Below are 20,732 nucleotides of genomic sequence, written 5' to 3' on the forward strand. Positions count from 1 at the left end.
AATCTGCTAAACAATAACTGTCTAGCTATAATACATGTTGGTAAACTACTGTACAATAATGAAGTAACTAAGAGGAGGTAAGGAGAATAGAACACTCATAGAACCCTAACAATATAAAAAGTATATCTACAGCAATCCCACTTTTTTAAATACAACAGTGATATATTTTACTTTTAAATAGGGCTATTTAATTTAATTAACTATATATTTATTCTGTATTTCCCCGGTGTGTTGTAGTGCGCTCTTCAATCAGATTCACCCCTCCTCCTCCCTTCCTATAGAAAATTCTTAGTTAGTTACGCTACTGCTGTGCAATGACGCTCTAACTATAATATATGTAGTTAAAATATATCAGTCATATGTGTTTAATCTGATAATATATAAATATTATATGACTTCCTCCTCGAATATTTGGAATTGTGTTTTAAGTAATACCTTCTACACTGACATCGTAATACTTTGTTTTTGGGTACTGTTTCTGACAAAGGTTGCGCACACTTTCGCGAAAGTGTTGTTAATGTATTTACCAGCTATTTCATTTGGGGTTATTGTGTTAAGCTATACATAACAAGTTGCAACTAATAACTTATATATTCGTTAATGAAAAAGTTTTATATTCGTTACATTTTTAAGTAGCAGCAGCGTTATTTAGTCGTGACTGTACTCTGTTAGTCATGACACGCTCTGCCAGTACTCGATTCCGAATCTTTTATTTACTGGCCGAGAATGTGGACCATTACACCACAGAGCCCTTACTTTTTGTCGATAAATTATTGCTCTACTCTTTCACATTATGTTTTAATTATCGACTGAATTTTGATTTTACGAAAGTAGTAGACACGTATTCATTGTATTATTTATCACCAGTTTATAATAAATAAGATATAACACTTATTATATTTTACAAGCGACTTTTAAGCGTATTGACAAGTTTTTCCTCTTCTCGCCAGTTTTTATAAAAAATTGTATTTAAAAATTCTTAACAGCCATCATTTTGAAACTATCACTGGTAGATTTTTTTGAGCTGAAAGTTTATGTGCAGAAAATATTCCAAGAGACTAGGTAATACAAACGTGTAAAATTACAACGGCGTAACATTAACATTCTCATTATACAGCATTAAAAAAAAATCAAAATACAAAATGAGGCGAAACAAATCGAATCGAAGTGTTATAGTAACTTGTTCGTTTATTTTCACCTACTTAATCATGTACAAAAATATTTTCCGACATTTTGGGAACACATTATATATATATATAGTATGTACGACATTTTGGCACGTATAGGTCCGCATGAAATTAACGGCAAATGTAGATCAATTTCAGGGCCGGCGCAATCAGAAATGCATCCCCAGCAAGTACACAGATAATTGAGGGTATAAAATGGAAAAGAGAAAACAATAGTGGACAAAATAATGACAGAATTACTGTGTTTTTCCGAATCCTTATTTTGGATAAGAAAATATTTCCTAAGTTAACGATAACTTGTTTAATCCATAAAGTGTAATGTCTAGTGATATAGTAATTTTATAATTTGATTTTGGTAGTCTTGAGGCCCCGAAGACGAGAATGTTTTTTGAAAACATGCGATACAAGTTGTGTAAATTCTAGCTGCTCCACGCACCCCTCAACAACTTTACTATGTATTATTTTTGCTTCACCCCACTTCATATAATAATGTTCAGACCTGTGCGATCGCTTTATCATAAAGTGTTTACCCCTTTGTGCATGCCTTTGTGTAGGATTTTACACCTAAAGATATGAGCAGATACCAATCGAAAGGAGTGGTTCGACTACTCCCCTGATAATTGGCCCAACGATCCTGTTGAAATAAATAAATATATATATATATATATATATATATATATATATATATATATATATATATATATTCTCCCCAGGAGGGTTCACTTGAAAAACATATAAATTCCTTACATAAAATACTCAAATCTTCGGATAGAAAATTTTACTTTCTAAGAAAATTTTGCCCTTTCAGCATACTTATATCTATAAAGTTCTTAGATTATTTTACCAGAGAAGCGGAAATACTGGAACTACTGATCTTTTATACCTAAGGCATAATATAAATCGTAGAATATTTAGAACTCCAAAAGTAAATCGTCGTTTAAATGTTCATTTCGTCATAGCGATCCTACGTTTTTTAATAAGCTACCCTTGTCAATCAAAGAATCAGTAGGTCTAAGAACTTTTAGCAGTAAGGTCAAAAGGTGGTTGTTTTCTTTAAGTACTTTGTAATTATTTTAAAATTATGATTATTATAACAATGAACTCTAAAACTATATTATTGTTAAAATAGTTTAGATTTTTTTTTTATTAATTGTATTGCTTTGTTAAATATAACAGTGTAATGGTGGCTGTATAATTTAATGTGTTTGTAGTGTGATACAAAGAACAGACGTCACAGTGTGCGGCTCTGTGTCATTCAATTGCAATTCTGGACTCTAGCTTTTTTGTTGTTATTTTGTTGTTGTTATTTTTTTGTCAATCTGGCCACAATACTTGTAAACGTGGCCAGTTCTTATTCCTTAGAAAAAATTTTTGTTCTTTTTATTGTAAAAAATGCTGGAATCAAATCATTATTTAATTATTTCACTTTTTTCACTTATGGCAGGTTTATACCTTCCCGTTTAACCTACACTGGGCACAGCAAAAACCGATGTGCCACTTAAATCTGGGCAACCTTATAGATGTCCAGGACCGGCACAGCACTAACTGCAAATGTCGAGATTCTGGGGCGCAAGGATAATTCGATAGGTCTAGTCTACTGCAGAAGATTATTGTTGGTGTTGGTAGGGTTCGTTCCCTAAGAGTAAGGTTCTTGCCAGCCTAGACATAAGAGTGTGCCACCCCCTGCCTGCTTTGACTGGAGAGGCTGGTTTATAAATCTCGACAGGAGGTGTCCCCTACCCCTAACCTTGCCCATCCAGAATATCCTGTCTCTCCGGAAGTAGCTCAAAGGTCCTTATAGGACTAGGTGCAAATTTGTTAAGCTTCTTGTCGTAAGAGAATGATATACATAATAAAACTCAAGTAGATTTTTATGGTTTTTATATTGCAGTGAAAATTGATTAAATATTTGTTTAGATATACCTATATGTATTAAATACATGTAAACCAAAATGAACTTGGAACTAGTAGACGAGACATATTGGACTTGATGAAGTTTAAGGATCAATATGTACACTACCTCTCCCACGGAACCCAAGGAGAGTGAGATGACAACGATCCAGACTTGGAATGTACTCGTCCTCCTCTCTGCAAGACACCAAGATTAATCCGGGTAGCGTACTTTATACTTACCAGAAATGCCAACTCCTGTAACTAAGTACAGTTGTCGTCTACCAGGTTGTTCAGCAAACACAGCAAGATTAAAGTGCTGACTTGTGCATCCAGGAAAACAGAAACTGTTTTAAACTTTATCACAAGCTATGACTGTTCTCATTTTCCCTCAATTTATTGATTGTTCGAGAGAAATAAAATTAAACTGTTTCAGTTTACTTCGTAACATCAAGTTATTTCCTAAAGCGTGTGCATTTTCAATTATTTTACACATTTGTAAAGAATAGGCAGCCTAAATCCTCCAGGACTGAGGTGGCTAAAATAAACTGGGAATTGAGGCAATGAACGTTGCTGGATTCCAGGAAATTTCATGCATTGGGAGCTCCCGTGACTTTTGCTATATTTGGGGTTGAGAACCGGTCGTATGCTTATTTTGTTAAAATATACATTGGTTTTGAGTTTCAAGCAAATCTGACAACAAATAAAAATGTTGTTATATTTAGCGGGATTAAAACACCGCTGGATCTTTTGGTATTAAAAATAATTACAAAAAATTAACTTTCATCAATGGGTGCAACGCTTAGATAAGCGGCAAATTTGAGTTTTGTGCTAGAAAAGGTTTATTTTGTTTATTAGTATCAATATTTAGCAAGGGAATCCTAAGAACAGCTCTTAATAAAAAAGAAACCCTGAAAAAATTGCCAGGAAAAATTTGGGAGGGGGTCCACCCAACTATTTTCCCGTAGTGGACAGAGAGTAAAGCTCTATTTTGTTTCTTAAAAAGTTCTTGACCCTTTTCTTTATTGAGAACGATCTTTCAGCAGAACATGTTAGTAATACTGAATTATTTAAATAATAATAATCGTTTACTAAAAATGTATTTTTAAAAATTGAAAATTTTGGTGGGGGTCCAGACCTTTTGGACCCCCTCGCTGGCTATGTCCTTGCTGAACAACATTCAATAATTATTATAAGTTACTGTGCGAATCCTAAAAAGAATGCGCCGCGCACCACCGCACCAAACTGCGGAAGCCGGAGATTAAGACTCCCCATCCGGTGAAACAAAAAGGTAACAATGCGAGAAGACGATCTTGAAACTCCAGTGTTCAGATAACTACAAATATGTACAATAAGTGTACGCCGGGAAGTATACAGGCTGATGTAGTATCGACGGCAATGTCAAGAGAGCTGGATTCTTGTGAACTAAACAAAAAATACGCCTGACAACAATTCTATACCGTCTGGTGGCCGGGCAATACGTATAAATGGATAAATGGATCCACATTTATCCCTATGGCTATGGCTATTTTTGTATGGCTTGAAATGATGTAGTAACAATGGTGTAGACATATCTTTGATGGTTAAATGGGGTGGAAGTTTACACGTTGGGGAGTTCTGGAGGCAACCCAGTCAAGGTTGAATGTCGATGAGATTTTCTCTGGAAAATGTTCAAAAGTTTGTGGCCTACTGAAAATATGTTATTTGTCTGCTCTACAAAATAGCATAAGTTGAGTGAAAATTGAACTTTTAGGAGACCATCCCATAGTAAGCCAAGAATAAGACGCTATTTTAAGAGATTTGCAGAGATTCTGTAACATTTCATATCTTAAGATCTGCAGGTGATGTCCTCAACCTTTTACCTAGAATTTTTGGATTGTAAAATGGAGTTCTTCAAGAATATCTCTTTTACTTTAAAATATGGGCATGTATTTCTGTAACTTATAGTATACATTGTAAACAAACCATAGGGATATAAACACACATATATTCTTTTAGAAGATACACTTACAGTACATACGAATGCACATATTATTATTTAAATAAAAATAGTAATCGTATTTTTATTATTGTATTGTAACTAAATGTAAATTGTAGATACTAAAATATGTTTACAATTAAATCATGCACAATATAAGGATAATACAGTTTTCAAAATCAAAGTAAATAAACCAAAACCCGGCTTTAAAAATCTATACTAAAATCAAAGAATTGAAAATAAAAAAAACTTTAATTTGAAAAAACAATAATGCTACTCAAAGCAGATACGTTGTTTAGTATAATATTAGTTCCAAATGTATTCATATATTTTATCATAATTCTTAATTTCTACTAAGTATAATGTGAAATGTTTCATAAGCAACAAAAGGATAAACATTCATGTGTTTTGTACTTTACATCGTAGCAAACATGTATTCAATAGTTGAATAGGTACACTGCATCTGCATCAACCCTTATGTAGTGAATACACAATTATATTCACTATTATACTATGTGTTTATGTATATTAGAGGTTGTACTTTATATAAAATTGGAATCATAAATGCAGGTGTTCAATCTGCCTAGCTTGCGAAGTAATGCAATGAGAGCATATCTATTTTATCTATATATATAAAAATGAATGTTTGTATGTTTGTCCTTTATGGAATCGTGAACTATTGGACCGATCATGATGAAAATTTGTATGTATATATATTTTTCCGCTGAGAAGGTTTATATGCTACGGAGCTACGCCCATTGATGTAACTCGCCACCAGACGGCGCTGCAAAAGATACAAGTTTTCAAATCGCCTGCACATTATAAACTGAAATTGCAAGGCAATTACGTATATTTAACTGCCAAATACTATTTGAAGGCGCTAAGTAATTATGTATATTTGTCTTTAAAATAAGTTTCTGGTTGAACTTAAAGGTTGAGTGTTAGACCACTTTATAATAAAGGATATGTACGTGTACAATACACTTTTGATAGATTTTCATGATCGTGACATCAAGGCAAACTCTACATTGGCGATGGAAATATAATTGACTTGAACCAAAAATGCTCTTACACGGGCAAAGCTTACGAAAAGCGTGCGAAGCCGCGGGAAACAGCTAGTTATTGATAAAAATATGTTCTAAGAAAACTATATTCTTTGTTTGAAGTTTGTTTTTGACAATATATTCGAACAGCATGGCTGTTGTGCTTCCTCACTTAGGCGTGTGGGAAATATCTGGGAAATCCTGTTTCCTTCAAAAAAACTATATTCCTCTAAACGTGTTTTACATAGAGCTCTGTTAAAAAATTACACAAAATCTCCTTGAATCACATTACTGCATCTAATCTATTTAAATATGGCACCATCTTCAAACATTGTGTGGTATCGGCTTTGAAAAACGATTGTTTCCTCACATTAACATTATATTTAAATATTTAGTTCTCTGATTACTAGTTTTAAAAGTTAGTTTATTTTAAAAATTGTAGTAGTTACATTTTTAGTGACTAATATTGTGTACATTCTACTGTAATTAGGAATACAGAGATGATATTTAGTGACTCTAGTATATATTCTATTTTCTAGGAGAATGTACCGATTCTTAGTGTAGCATTAGTTTAATTAAGGCAATGAACCTTAACTTATTCCGTTCTGTTGTTCAATGTTACGTCAGAATCGCAATCCAGCTGCATTTCATACTGTCCCTCTGTTTCATGAAACAATGCATTCAACATGAACTCTAACTGTGTTGCAATCTCAAAATACTGTATTAAGAAACGTAAATTCTTACCCAACGTTACTCTATTCAATCGCAGTCCATGAAATAAAATCACTTCTTGGTTTACTACTGTAGGCGAGTCACGAGATGACCCCTGGCACAGTATACGGTATTGTAGTGGTATCACTTTATTTGGCAGGCACTTAGTAATTACGTATGCAACATTAGTGCACACGATTATAGTAAGAGTCTTGAGAGGGGTGATTAGCGTTGAATTTGCCTGTTTGCAAAGAGACCAGGGTTCATCTCGTGACACGTTTACAGTAATCTGTTCATAACTGACAGGCGGCTTTTCGTGAACTTCTATTGGTTCTTTTCAGGAATTAAACTCTAAAACACACGTTAAGCAAGCAAATAAAGTAATCAATTGAAACACATGGTGATGAAGTGACCAAAGTAAAAGTTAATATCAAAAGATTGAGAGCAGAAGTAGAAGACACGCAAATGTAATGTTTATCATTCTGCTGTATTTTCGTAATCTGTATTATTTAAGAATGTTTAATTTACGGAATATTTAACGTTTGAGAAATATATCCAGAACATTTTGGCTTCAGCTACCTTATATAACCTCCTTCAACATTTGTATTTATTTATTACAACGGTCATCACCACTTTAATAACATACTCGTACATAAAAAAAAAAAAAAAAAAAAAACCGTCAAGTATGCTTGATAAAACGGCATATTCTACATTTAACCCTAAACTTACTCTAGGAAGCAGTAACAAGGCAAGTGAGCAATGGAAGGTAATTAAAATATTAACAATAATGTTTTTAACACCATTAATATAAGAACAATAATATTGAACTTTTAATAAATAACGGTTTAATACTTACGCACTATCAATGATAGTTCTTTGAAATGTAGCATTAATAGTAATAACCATATTAATTTCATAACAATATAGTAACCAACTCGTCATAAAAACAGTATTAGTAATAAATATAACAATAACATTAATCTGAATACGTGAACAACAATGAGAATTTAATAATGAAAAATTCAAACATTAACAGTAAAAAAATCAGTACTTCGGAAACTGTACGGCTTTTCTTTTGAAATAAGTAGAGGCGTCACCAAAGAAGTCAATATCTGTGCAGATTTCGCCACCCGTCCTAAAGAATTGATGGTGACCGCATGGTTCAGGGAGAAATTAATCACTGGAAACATCTGCAGAATCAGCTTACGATCGTGCCTTTCTTGAAACAGTGATGGCTACGCCATTCAGCAGACAAGGGTAGACAAAGGAACCAATTACGAGTCCGAAACTGACACCATAGAACTACTGTCCTGGGGAATTTGGGTAGAGGTCAAACTGTAACTTAGGGCAAATAAGAGTGTTCACATAGTGATATCCAAACCTCAGTCCGAACAGTCTGATAAAGTGTGTTTGAATTGTCTAGCAGAGACTTTGATATGTTGAGGTCACAATCAAATTATATTAGCTGAATATATAGTATCCTAGAAGTATGATGTAAAAATCATAATTGATCAACGTTGTCAATAACATTTAATTCAATTAGAAGAACACTCTTAACACTCCATGACAAACATTCTCATCAATTAACCACAGTTTTAGGTTAGGTTATGGAATGCATACAGGTATATACCTGTATATACTTCAAATTTCAGTGTTTTCTAAAATAGAACATTATATAATTTTTCAGATGGATGTTAATTTTTATAATCCATCAATATACAGTAGGTTGGTTATTGGATTGTGTTGCCTCAGCAACATATTTTGTGTTTTAACTGTTTACAATCTCATTAAAGCCGCGTTTACACTGGAAACAAAACATGTTTATAAACATTGTTTCTGGAACTTTTGTTCCAAAAACAATGTTCCTGGAACTTTGTTTATATTTTTGCTATTATCATGAAATATTTTGCACACAATGTTCCTAAACATTTTAGGACAGCCACTCTTGAAGATGTCGTCTGACGAGGAGGATGTTCTTCTTCTAGCTGCCGCTACCTGTGTTTTGTTATGTGACAGAGAACCCAGGAGGTTCTGGGTAAGGCCTTCACTTGCGTCACGAGGTGTTTATAGAGGAAGTGACCTATTCAAAGACCTTAACCCTAGAGAGCTAACGTGTTCAAAAAGTTACGTTAAAGCTAACGAATCGTAAAAATTACGACAGGATTCAAAAAATGTACAAATACATTTTATTGTAAACAAATGCCATTTTTTGCGTATAAACACTTACAATACAGCTTAGTAAACCTTTTTAAAACTAAGTCTATGGTTAAATCTCATCTATACAATGGACACAGCATCTTCCGCGATGCTCGGCACAGATTGGCTTAGCACATCGGCAGCAAAAGATTGACGTCATCCTCCGTTTTGCTGATGGACATATCCACAAATTGTTCGACGGGGGTGTTGAGGGACATTAACTTTGTTTGTTTGAAGAGGTGCCTTAATTATTTCAGCAATTGATTAGCGGAGTTTTCTTGGTAAGTTTGGGTAGTTCATTCGGTGCTGAAGCCATGGTGTGATGAGGTCATATTGGATTTGCATTGCAAAGTTTCTCCTTGAAAGCGGTTTCGGGCCCATTTTCACCATGTTACTAGTGTAAATAACATATGAATTTACTAGCATGATATTTATCATACCAAAAAATACACATGATGGCCACCGCCTCTTGATGCCACATTTGATCCAAAGTATCAACTGCTCCTTTGGTTGCGTTGTATGTCTCAATGATTAGAGGTTTTTTTGAGTCCTTATCAATTATGGCTTTTCATGACAAGTCGATAGAAGCAACACATTTTTGGAATTCTTGACTTTGTATGACACCATTGTTTTCATTCCATCGAAACAAAACATACTGACAACTTGTTCTACCAACAGAACGCATAAAAAATTATTGGTAGACCTGATGATTTATGTTTCTCAACAATGTTCCTATATCTAAACGTCTTGTGTTTCCGAAAAATTCCACAATGTTTATAAACACCCTTTGATCTTACCGCTTTTCTACGGGAAACAAGAAACATGTGGAGGAACACCGAATTTCTGTTCCGAAACATTGTTTATAAACATTGTTCCAAGTAGTATTCTTCGACTTGAGGAACATTGTTCCGAAACACTGTCTATAAACATGTTTTGTTTCCAGTGTAAACGCGGCTTAACATTGGAAGATTTGAAGCCTATGGGACAAAGCATTATAGCAAGCCCGGTTAACTCACATATGGCGAATGGTGCACCATTCATAACTTCTTCTTCAGTTATGGGCACTAGTTGAGTGCCACGCCGAAAAGAGCGCTAGTCATGGTACCTCGCTTCTGACTAACATCAGATGTTTATAGAATCAACTGTTTAGAATAGTCCTTTTTACGATTTTACAGTGTTGTTTATGTTTACATTATTTAAATGCTAAATTTTAATCTTTAATAAAATTACTTTACTTTTGTAAAACCCATTGATAATAACTTTTTTACAATAAGTGAAACAAATTAATATAAATAGTCCAGAAATCAACAAACTGTTTACCGAAAGAACTAAAACAAATACTATATGTTGCCTTACTAAAACATTTTAATTATAGTTCCACTCAAAGTAAAGAGACGTGAAGCTTGTCTTTGTACCAGTAAAGAAGTACTTCCTTCATTTTTCAAGAAACTCATAGGCAAGAGGATTTTTCATAATTAGTTGTTTTGTTAAGTGTGGTAGTTTAAATAAACTTAACTCTTGCTAATACGGTATATTAAAAAGGTTTCTAATATACAAAGGCTGCTTAAAAACATTAATTTAAAAATAAGTTTCATAACTCATTTCCTCAGTTTTTTTAGGTAATGCTAATTTAATTTCATGTGTATTTTTATTTAACTTACAACAATTACATTCATAAATAGTTTTTCCTTGCTTTGTTGATAGCAATTATGTTGCTCTTTGATAAAACAATGTTTTTGATTATTAGCAGTAATTAATATTAATTGAAGGTGTATAGGTCTCTTTGCAATAGAAATCCAAATACTTTTATTCTTTCTCTTCTTTAAGACTAATAGAAGTATAGTTAGTAAGACAATAAGACATTACTACGTTACAGCTCATACAGTTTTGAGCTATCAGTTCATTAACTAAAACATGTACAAAGATGTGAAACAATGCTAAAAGGAACCAAGCTAGGTTGTGGTTGTAGGGACGTTTTGTAATAGTATAGTAAATAATTTAAAACGTCAGAAAAGTTTGTTGTGTAATAACTCTATATACTTTGCTGAAATTTTAATTTAAGACATCAGTGTATTTACACATTTTTCAATATGTTTTAAGTCGTTGATAGTTTTCTTCAGATTCAGTACAGCAAATTCACAACAGACTGCATTAAAAAAACTAATATAGATAAGATATACATATGATATAGATTTATTGTATCTTTACAGATAATTTATAACGATAGAGAATAACGTCTAAGTGGATTCTTGATTTAAAATACATTAAATAGACTAATTTATTTAATAAATATTGGAAAGATATAAAATTATTGTTATATTGTCTGTATTTTTTGTAGGATAAACTATGTATATTGTTGAGTAATTCTATAAAAATATACACACTTTGTCTGTCTATACAATATTTTGATAGTACCATTGACATCATATTCCTCAACTACTTAAGTTTTAGGAGTCTCTTTTTCATATTATTAAGGCATTAAACTACACAGTTATACAATTAAAGTAAAATAAGTTTAATAAATAAAATCAACAACTTAAGTATTGAACTGTTCAGATCAGCTTAGAATAAATGCATCTCTCCACTATTGTATAAGAGTCCAATAAAAAAAAAAAAAAATAAGAGTCGCTTAGTTGCTGTAAACCATATCATGAACAATAACAATTACAATATTAATATTGGTGCAAATTTCTGCACATCAAAGTATGTAAAGTTATTAATGTTAATAAGATCAATATCGTATCGAAGTACTTGAAATTGGCGCCATATATAGAAACGGAAAGTAAAATACTCCGTTTCCGGTGATCAACGGAGGGTACTACAATGCAATAATGCCCACGCAGAATCAAATCTCATCAACGACTTTTAACACTTACCTTCCAGTCTTGTATTTTTTTGTTTTATAGTCTATGCCTTATAGACAGATATATGTCAAATCGACAAAAGGCAATCTAGAGTGTAAGAGCTATAAGTCAAGATCAAATATGTTTGTAAGGTAATAGTTTCAGATGCCTAAAATCGGCATACAAAAACCAAGAAATTCTTTAAATAATATACTAGTGTATCATCATCAAGAAATAAGCTGATATTAAATTGGTTAGTGGATGCTTTAATCAGTTAGTTGATAAAAAAGGTGATAAAAATTTGTCTAGTGGATTGAGAATAACTGCCTAAGCAACACGTGTGTTTTAATAAAAATCTCATAAGATTAACACAGAACTTAAGATGCCCAAGCGGTAGAGGCGTACAAGGCTATAGTTGTTTTTAAATCCACAAAGGGCACATCTAGTGTAAGGGATTTTTACTAATACCAAATATAAAATTATAATAATAGTTTCAGATACTTAAAGTCATCGTAAAAAAGCAAGAAATTGCTTTAATAATATGGGTAGATGGTCAAATGAGGAGTGAGAATTAAGAAATGTAAGACTGCAGGTGAAATGTAACGGATAGATATCGTTCCCTCGTTTTTATGAAAACCCTTCATCGCTGAACACCAACTAAAAATATTCAACTCTTTATTGATTGATTGTAATACAATATAAAAGACTAGTATAAGAACATCTACCGCTTCATAGACAGATACAATATATTTGACTTTAGGTTACATTTTTCATCCACATGTATTGCTTCTTATGATAATTTAATTAAGATTCAAATTTAGTTACTCATCAAGTAGTATATTATATACATTAGTAGTATATTTGGTTGGTAAAAAGTGTTCTTATTTTACTTACATTTCTCTATGGTAGTCCAGCAAACCTGTCTTAAACGTCATCAACTTTTTTCTTAATCGTCTGCAATATAGCTGTCTGCAGCGGCTGTCATCGGGCTGTTGATTCCGATTCAAACAATACAGGTTGTCATGCATTTTAAATGCCTTTATTTATATTATTGAATTGTTTTAGCACTTTAATTCGTACTTTTGACTATGGCTATATGAATTATTTATATTAATATGCATATATGCCATTGTCATTTCTCTCTTATACTTTTATTCGTTACCGTATGGTTCGTAAAGCTAGGCCAGTCTACAATATTGTTTGGAATTCACTTTGCATAAAAGTAGAATAAGATATTAATAACGATGTGTATTCAAAAAAGTAAAATATAACTGTTATATTGTTTTTTTTTATTATTTCCATTTTTATGAATAGTAATGGTATCTAATGTACCACATAGTAGTCAAAGCTCCTTACTCTGAACTTCAGTATAAAAAATGACAGGCTAACTAATTTACAACATTGTAGACAATTGACAGGTTACTTTTACCGAGTTGGTAAAAATTTAAATAAGTGGTTTAGATTTAAAAGTCAAGAGATAGCCTGCATGATTTTTGTTTAAGGCAAACACATAATTTTACTATGCTATTTCTTCTGTAATTTAAATACAAGGAAGGAATAAACATCTGTATTTGTGAACAGACTTCATTTGACTTACTGTGAAAATAAAATGTCATTACGAAGATCAGTTCTTGTTCTCCGCCTCCCAAAAGGAAGCAATGTCGGCAAGAAGGAGGCCACTTTATTCCTATCTACTATTGGCTGCAGTAAAATTAGTGGTCACCAACACAATCAGATGATGATTACTGTATTGAATGATATACAATCATCAATATTCATGACCATCCAAAGGACTGTAAGCAAAATGTCGGACCAATTAACGTAATAGGCTAGATATTTCAAAGAACAATATGATTTGGTTAGTTTTCAATCTTTAGAAATTAATGTATAAATATTAATATAATGTACAGATTAAAATATAAGTAATATAATTACAATAAAACAATAACATTCACTTAGGCTACCTTATTTATTTATTTCACTTCCAATGGTAAACCCAATGTACAATAATTGTAAAAGAAGAACTAACAATATAAACAATCACATTACGTTAAAATATACACATAAACAGGTGATTATGTTTACTACTTAAAACAGTACAAAAAATAATCTTTGTAGTCTAAACCTACTTACATCTTTCAATTACAAGTAATAGATAGGGACAGAATAGCCTCCTTCTCGTGGACATCGCTTTATTCTGGGAGACAGAAAATAAAACATAATATCATAATGACATGTAATTTTCACCGTGTCAAATAAAGTTTGTTCTTTCTAATAATGTAGTTTTTGTAGGTCTCTTGTAAGAAAATCTCTTCAAAAAATAGTGGCATCCAGATAATACCAAAGTACCATTATGTTCTAATTCTGAGTCTGTTGCCCCACCACTCTCTGGTAATGGTAGTATCTATCAGGTAACAAATACAAATTCTAGATTCTCTGATCACGAATGCCTCCAGCTGTAAATGCGGACTTCAGTAACACCTTATGATACTGCCTTATACTGCTTGCAATAAACAAGAAACATTCCTTGAGATAATCCACATATAAAATATATTATTGACATATCAAATTTCCAGAGGGTTAAAACACCCTGAAGCCACTGGCCATCAGAGCAGGCATTATGCTTTGCTAGTGTGAAAGATAATTTTTTCGAGATAATATTAGGTAATAAGTTGGCCTATATCAAAATTCCAGAGAGGAGCCTACGGCTCAATACTGTGTGAGGCCGAATATTATTCCTATTATTCTGTGTATTAAGGCGTCTGTTGCAGACATGTGTTAAGGCAAAAATTGTAATTTAATGTTAAACATTGAAAGGGGTGTTCTTTCCGTATTGATTAAATAATTGTTCCTTTTTTGACATTCTTTTACTCTATTGAACAAAGTACAGTGAAAAAAATATTTTACTGTAAAAAAACAAGTGTCTTAAAATAGTCAATGGAATCTATTAAAAAATTATGAAATAATAGTGGTAGGTGTTAAATTTATTACTATCCAGATAACATAGACTAATTCTTTTGTTTTGGTGCATTTTTAATATATTAGATAAAAACTAAATTGAATTATGAAGTGTGTGGCTCCATCAACCAAAGATTTGTTCTGTAGTGTCTTGTGAAGGTTGGCTCCATCAACCAAAGATTTGTTCTGTAGTGTCTTGAGAATTACAGGCGAACTAGGTTGCCTACAAACCTTATATTTGTAGAATTTTACAAATATGTTAGGGCCTAAAGTTGACTTTAGTCATTGATACTAAACAACAAGGTTAAAATACACTACTCTATTGATACTCTGTGTGTTTGATCATCTATTTACCAATTAATAAAATTGATTATTATGGGGCTCCTGTTTCTTTGTATGCCAAGGGTGTCTAAAACACATACACATACAGGGTCACTGCCAACGTTCTGCGAGTGACAAAAACCGCATTCAGTTTAGCATTGACAATAATTAATGAGTCAGATAATCAAGACTTCACTTGGTAACAAATAATAAATAATAACAGATGAACCTATCTTATATGGTTACATGAAACAAATAAAATGTATTAAATTATAATAAATGTGTAATGTAACAAATGTATCAAATAATAATGTATTCTTGAGTAATAGGCTACAAGAAATTATAAGAAAAAATAGAATTAATTGTAGCTTTAGCTACAAAAATTTATCTCAGTTGTGTTTAGATAAAAATAATAATTAATTTAAATCTTTAGCTTTAGAATACAATTTACATTAACAATAATTAGGTTGAGGTAATGTCAGCATTTTCTTATAATTAAAGTCTGGCTGGTAGATTTCATTGTCGTAATATTGTCTTATTTTGTCCATATCAACAATTGTATGTTAAGGATGGGGTACGAGTCAGAGATAGACAGTGATGCTTCAGCCCCAGTTTCAAGGACAGTACAACCTTCGGAAAGACTTTCTCCAGATCCCAGTTTGAGGTTAGTTTTGAGCTAAATGTATTTTCACTAAATCACATTAATCCAACAGGCTTTAATATTTTTTGTTTTAAGCAGTAGTTTTAATTTTTAATGATTTAAATACAAAACATAATTAACCATTAAAAATCATCTGGTATTTTAAAGTCCAAGAATTCCTTACCAGATATGGCATTGTTCCTATTACCAGATATGTAGTGAAATGGTTTAAAAAAATAGTGAAACTGCAAATTATACCCACTGGCAAAATCAATTAATAAGTGAAAACAGGGAAGTAGCCAGCAAGGGATTTTAAGGGGATTGGACACCCCAATCTTCAATTATTTCAATAACATTTTTAGTAAATGATTATTATTATTTTAATAATTTAGTATTACCGAAATGTACTTTTCAAAAAAGAAACGGGTCAAGAACTTTTTAAGGAAAAAATGGGGCCCTGAATCAGAGGTAGACATACAGCAAGGCTAAAATCCATGTATTTTACAAATTTGTCCAGAGAATACTAAATATCATGTTGGATGTCCCATCATAATTTTGGGATATTGAAACGAACTTACTATCACTGGTAAAATAACTTTTTTCCAATTGTCCAAGATTCTTCAATCTTCTGTAACTTAATGTAAATTAAGAGTTTCAAGTTTGTTATTCATTAACCTGTTGTTAAACATTATCAATAACATCACAGCAGCTGCCAAAACCCCCGAAAAAGTAAATATGTATTTTGGCTGCCTACAATATTTTAAGTATTGGGTGTCGCTTATTATGAAACCATAAAGCGAAGACACTCGTTCTTACACTTTATCTGTACGACTCTCATTGCTGTTATTTATATAATGTGTCTTGTTAATTCTTGTCTATTCTCATTGTTTCGTGCTAATTTATTGCTGTTATTGTTCGTTGTTTTCCACAGTTCAAATCACGGTACACTAATGATTAATTACGTTATTGTCATTCATAGTTTATATCCGTTTCGTCACTTAAACAGTTTATTAATCGTTATTGCTCTATTTGTCACTGTGGTTGTTTACTTTCATTGTTTAATTATTGTTCAAAACTGTAAAAATGGAGGTGTCCGTTGAAATGTAAAATAAAATAAAATAAAAATCTGTTTACTTAATTGAAGGTTTTAGGAAGTTCTGACTCATCTCACTGTAATAAACTCTGGATATGATGTGGTTCTACAAAATATAACCAGAAACCCATTACAAGGGCAGTATTCTAATAACTATTTTGATATCAGGAATACCAGAAGAACTCTAAATGGTGCCATGTGGACACGTAACTAAAATTTCAATATTCTTGCATTGCTATTACCATAACATTGACATTAAAAGTTGAAATGCTAGTAGGTGTTGCTTAGCTCTGAAGTCATAGCAATGAAACCATTTCTTAGATAGTGCCTTTAATGTAACATCAAAAAACATTAAAGGTATCGAGGTTGAGTTCTGCCAGTTAGTTAGCTTCTAAAGGGTAAAATAAATATGTCTATTTCCATGTCACTTGGTTCACTACTTTTTAAATTTAATTTTAATATGTAAATAATAATAATAATAAGTAAATATTTAATCCTGTTTTAATTGTGTATATACGTATGAAACAAAAATTAAATATCTAGTCGTATATATAGCTATGTAACAAATATTTTTCTTATATTATATTTTTTGTACCTTAATATACTTAAAACTGACCCTCAAACACGTTAATTATAGTTATAGAACCCTCAGTCAGACTGTAAGGGTCTGTATTTGGTTAGTATTATTTTTCATGTATGACCATTAGTTTTAAATATGTGAAGCTAAAAAAAACGATTATTTAAGAAAAAATAATCAATTTATATTTATCACCCTTTTGATACCTTACCGTTTTAACTCCACCAAAACTGGTATGCCTGACAATTAATTTCTTTCTGAGGGGAAATTTCTCTGTTGATTTCAGGTAAAGCCAGGTTGTTTACTTATACAGTGCAAGTCAGACCCCTTTATGTCGGATGTCCGGGGTAATCCGGATCAGTTCAAAAAACATTTAAAATTAGCTTTTTGCCGTCAGCCCAGACTGCAGAGCGTGGGACAGATGTTTATCAGTAGACTGTTCTTAGAACTCAATAATTACGTGTATTCCAATAACAGAGATGATCAGTTACAAGCCATAAATAACAGCATCTCATTTGAGCGAGTTAATGGTTTATGTCTAACAGCAGGAAGAAACAACACCGGCTGAGCTTCTCATGTTAAAAAAGATGTGTGACGCAACACAAATTAAGAAAATTCTTTCATAAATATTAAACTGTGTATAGTGTATTATAATTTATCGTGATTTGTATTTTAGGTATATTTCTCAATAAAAAAATATTGTACTGTTTGTACATGTTGTTCTTTATTTTTTCAACATTCTCCAGTTAACTCGGATTTTCGTTATGTCGGATCGGCCGCGGTCCCGGATTGTCCGGTTCAACGAGGTTCCACTGTACAATACAAATCGGCTCTCAGCTCCTAGACTCATTTATAGCTTGTGATTGGTCCAAAGCACATGGCAAAAGAGAGCCCAGTTTCAGATCCATTGGGAGATAAAATAAATGAAGATTTTTCTTCTAATATAAACCTTTATTTCTGTAGTTAGAGTCTCGAATTTGTTGAAAGAACAAAATGAGGATCCAATAACAAATAGTTTATTAATGTAAAAATAAAGTAACATAAATTATGTCATAATATTACTTTTCTATCTTTTAAAACATAGCATATTTTTGGAAAAAGAGTTCTAGGACGAAGCTTGCAGTTTTACTTAGACTTTGTGACCTTAACATTATATGATCTTTTTGTAAATGTCTGTACTTGTAATTCTAGTAATAAAAGAATTTTTTTTTTATCAACTATAAATCCTTACTGTATCAGGCCATATTCTAGATTGCTAGTAGAAAAACTAATGGAATTTTTGTTTTTATAAATATTGCAGACAAGCTCCAAGAATGGAAACCAACTGGTTTTCAAAGAGGTACTTGATAGCATTCTTGGCATTCTTCGGGTTCGCCAACATTTATGCTCTCCGTGTGAACCTGAGTGTGGCTATAGTTGCGATGACCTCTAACTTCACTGTCATTGGTCATAATGGAGAAGAAATTGTTGTTGTGAGTTGCTGTTTGTTTCATTTACCTAAATATACAAATTTGTGATATTTGTATTTTTTTGTTTATGACAGTTAATATTAAGTTTTGTTTTAAAATTTTTAGGAAGGGAAATTATTGTACTCAATAAAGCTGTAACACTGTCGCTGACCGTTTATGGTTTTGCGTGTTTTGTGTATATATATATATATATATATACACACACACAGGTCTGATAACAACGTAGTTTAAGGTGAAAATAACGTAAGTATCTAACATAGCAAGTAATGAGTCTGATCCAAAACAATAATTATCCAAAACCCCAATTTAAAATTATCAAAAACATAACAATTTTTGGATCACATAGGGGAATTTAAGTGAACATTGTTTATTTATATAAGCTTTTCTCAATAACAGTGAAGAGGAAGATGCGTAAATGGGACTTGAAATAATAGTTTTATAGATTTTTTCTTTTAGATGATGGTAATTAATAACTTTTGTATGAAACCTTTGCCTGATTGTTAACTTTACCAATCTAAAAAGTCTTTAGGTAATTATTATGGTCAGATACAGTTCCTTTCAAATTCAAGTGCTAACTAGCATGACGATCTACTTCTACACCTTAATGCTCTCTGCAATATCTGGGGGTGGATTCCTAGATTGTTGGTGGTGAGATAGCGAAATAACACTAATGTGGATCAGAACATGTTTTCATGAGTGCAATAGTGACATGTTCAAGGTTAATACAGTACTCTGAATCCGCCATTATCAAACACGTATGAACCATTTTTATCAACTAGCATTATGTAAATATATAGCATACACCTAGTACAATGTTAGATTCATATGCCTGTATCATTGTCATCTTTGTAATTACTTATACAGAAGATAAATCATTCATATGCACAATGTATGTTGAGGTCCAGGGAATTATTTCAATTAGCTAGGGATGCACCACGTCACTTTGATTGTTGATGTTCAAAAAATATTTACACATTGTAAAACAGCCAGGATCGCATTGGAATATAGGTACAGATTACCTGTTATATTACATTGTAATGTTATTCTTCAATTTGCCAGTCAGTTACAAATTTTCTGCTTTGGATGTTTATGTGATTAAAAAGTTACAGGTTTCGCCATCAGTAGGATTTCTCCATTTCATATAGTAGCAAGATGAATATGCATTTTGCTTATAGCAGACGTATTATACCAGCTTAATTATTACTTACTGGAATTCTTTAAACACAATTTTATGTTTAATTCTCTCTATAGCCGCCAGAGTTTGACTGGGACAGGGAGCTACAAGGCAAGATCTTAAGTTCGTTTTTCTATGGCTACATTCTTACACAAGTGGCCGGAGGTTGGCTTGCCTGCCAGTATGGAGGTGTCCGACTGTTTGGCATGGGGGTTTTGACCACTGCCGCCCTCACCCTCCTCACCCCTCTTGCTGCTAAGATACACGTCTACTTGTTGGTTGCCACTCGTGTCCTTGAAGGAATGTTTGAGGTGTGTTAACGTTTTTTTATTTATTTATATTTATGCATTCAATATTGTACTCTTTAGAGTTAAAAGCTTGAATAATGTGTTAATTATCCCAGATGCATTACAAAATGCATGTATGTTTTTCAGACAAATCAACAAATTCTTATTTATAGAGGTTGTTTACCTATGACCGTTTTCTTTTCTAGAGAAAAGTCTTCGGACGAATATTTAAATTTATATGTATAGTAGAAGAAGTAGGTATTAAATATAAACCATAAAAATTCGAACTTAACTATAACTCAGACTTTTTAGTATCTGTTATATTGTTGTACCTGATATGGTACACTATAAAACATTGACTGTTG

General features: G+C 32.2%; 1 protein-coding gene across 1 annotated transcript in view; it reads left to right on the plus strand.

Annotated features, from left to right (window-relative positions):
- Positions 1–12,804: 12,804 nt before the first annotated feature.
- LOC124356776 (sialin-like) overlaps positions 12,805–20,732 on the plus strand; it is a 31,501-nt gene continuing 23,573 nt past the window's right edge. The window contains exons 1-4 of the mRNA XM_046807973.1: positions 12,805–12,864; positions 15,696–15,791; positions 18,738–18,909; positions 20,158–20,391. Of these exons, the coding sequence (XP_046663929.1) occupies positions 15,697–15,791; positions 18,738–18,909; positions 20,158–20,391 (501 nt within the window). The 5' untranslated portion in view covers positions 12,805–12,864; position 15,696. The remainder of the gene's footprint in view (positions 12,865–15,695; positions 15,792–18,737; positions 18,910–20,157; positions 20,392–20,732) is intronic.

The sequence above is a fragment of the Homalodisca vitripennis genome, chromosome 3, assembly GCF_021130785.1.
Source record: "Homalodisca vitripennis isolate AUS2020 chromosome 3, UT_GWSS_2.1, whole genome shotgun sequence".
Lineage (NCBI taxonomy): Eukaryota > Metazoa > Arthropoda > Insecta > Hemiptera > Cicadellidae > Homalodisca > Homalodisca vitripennis.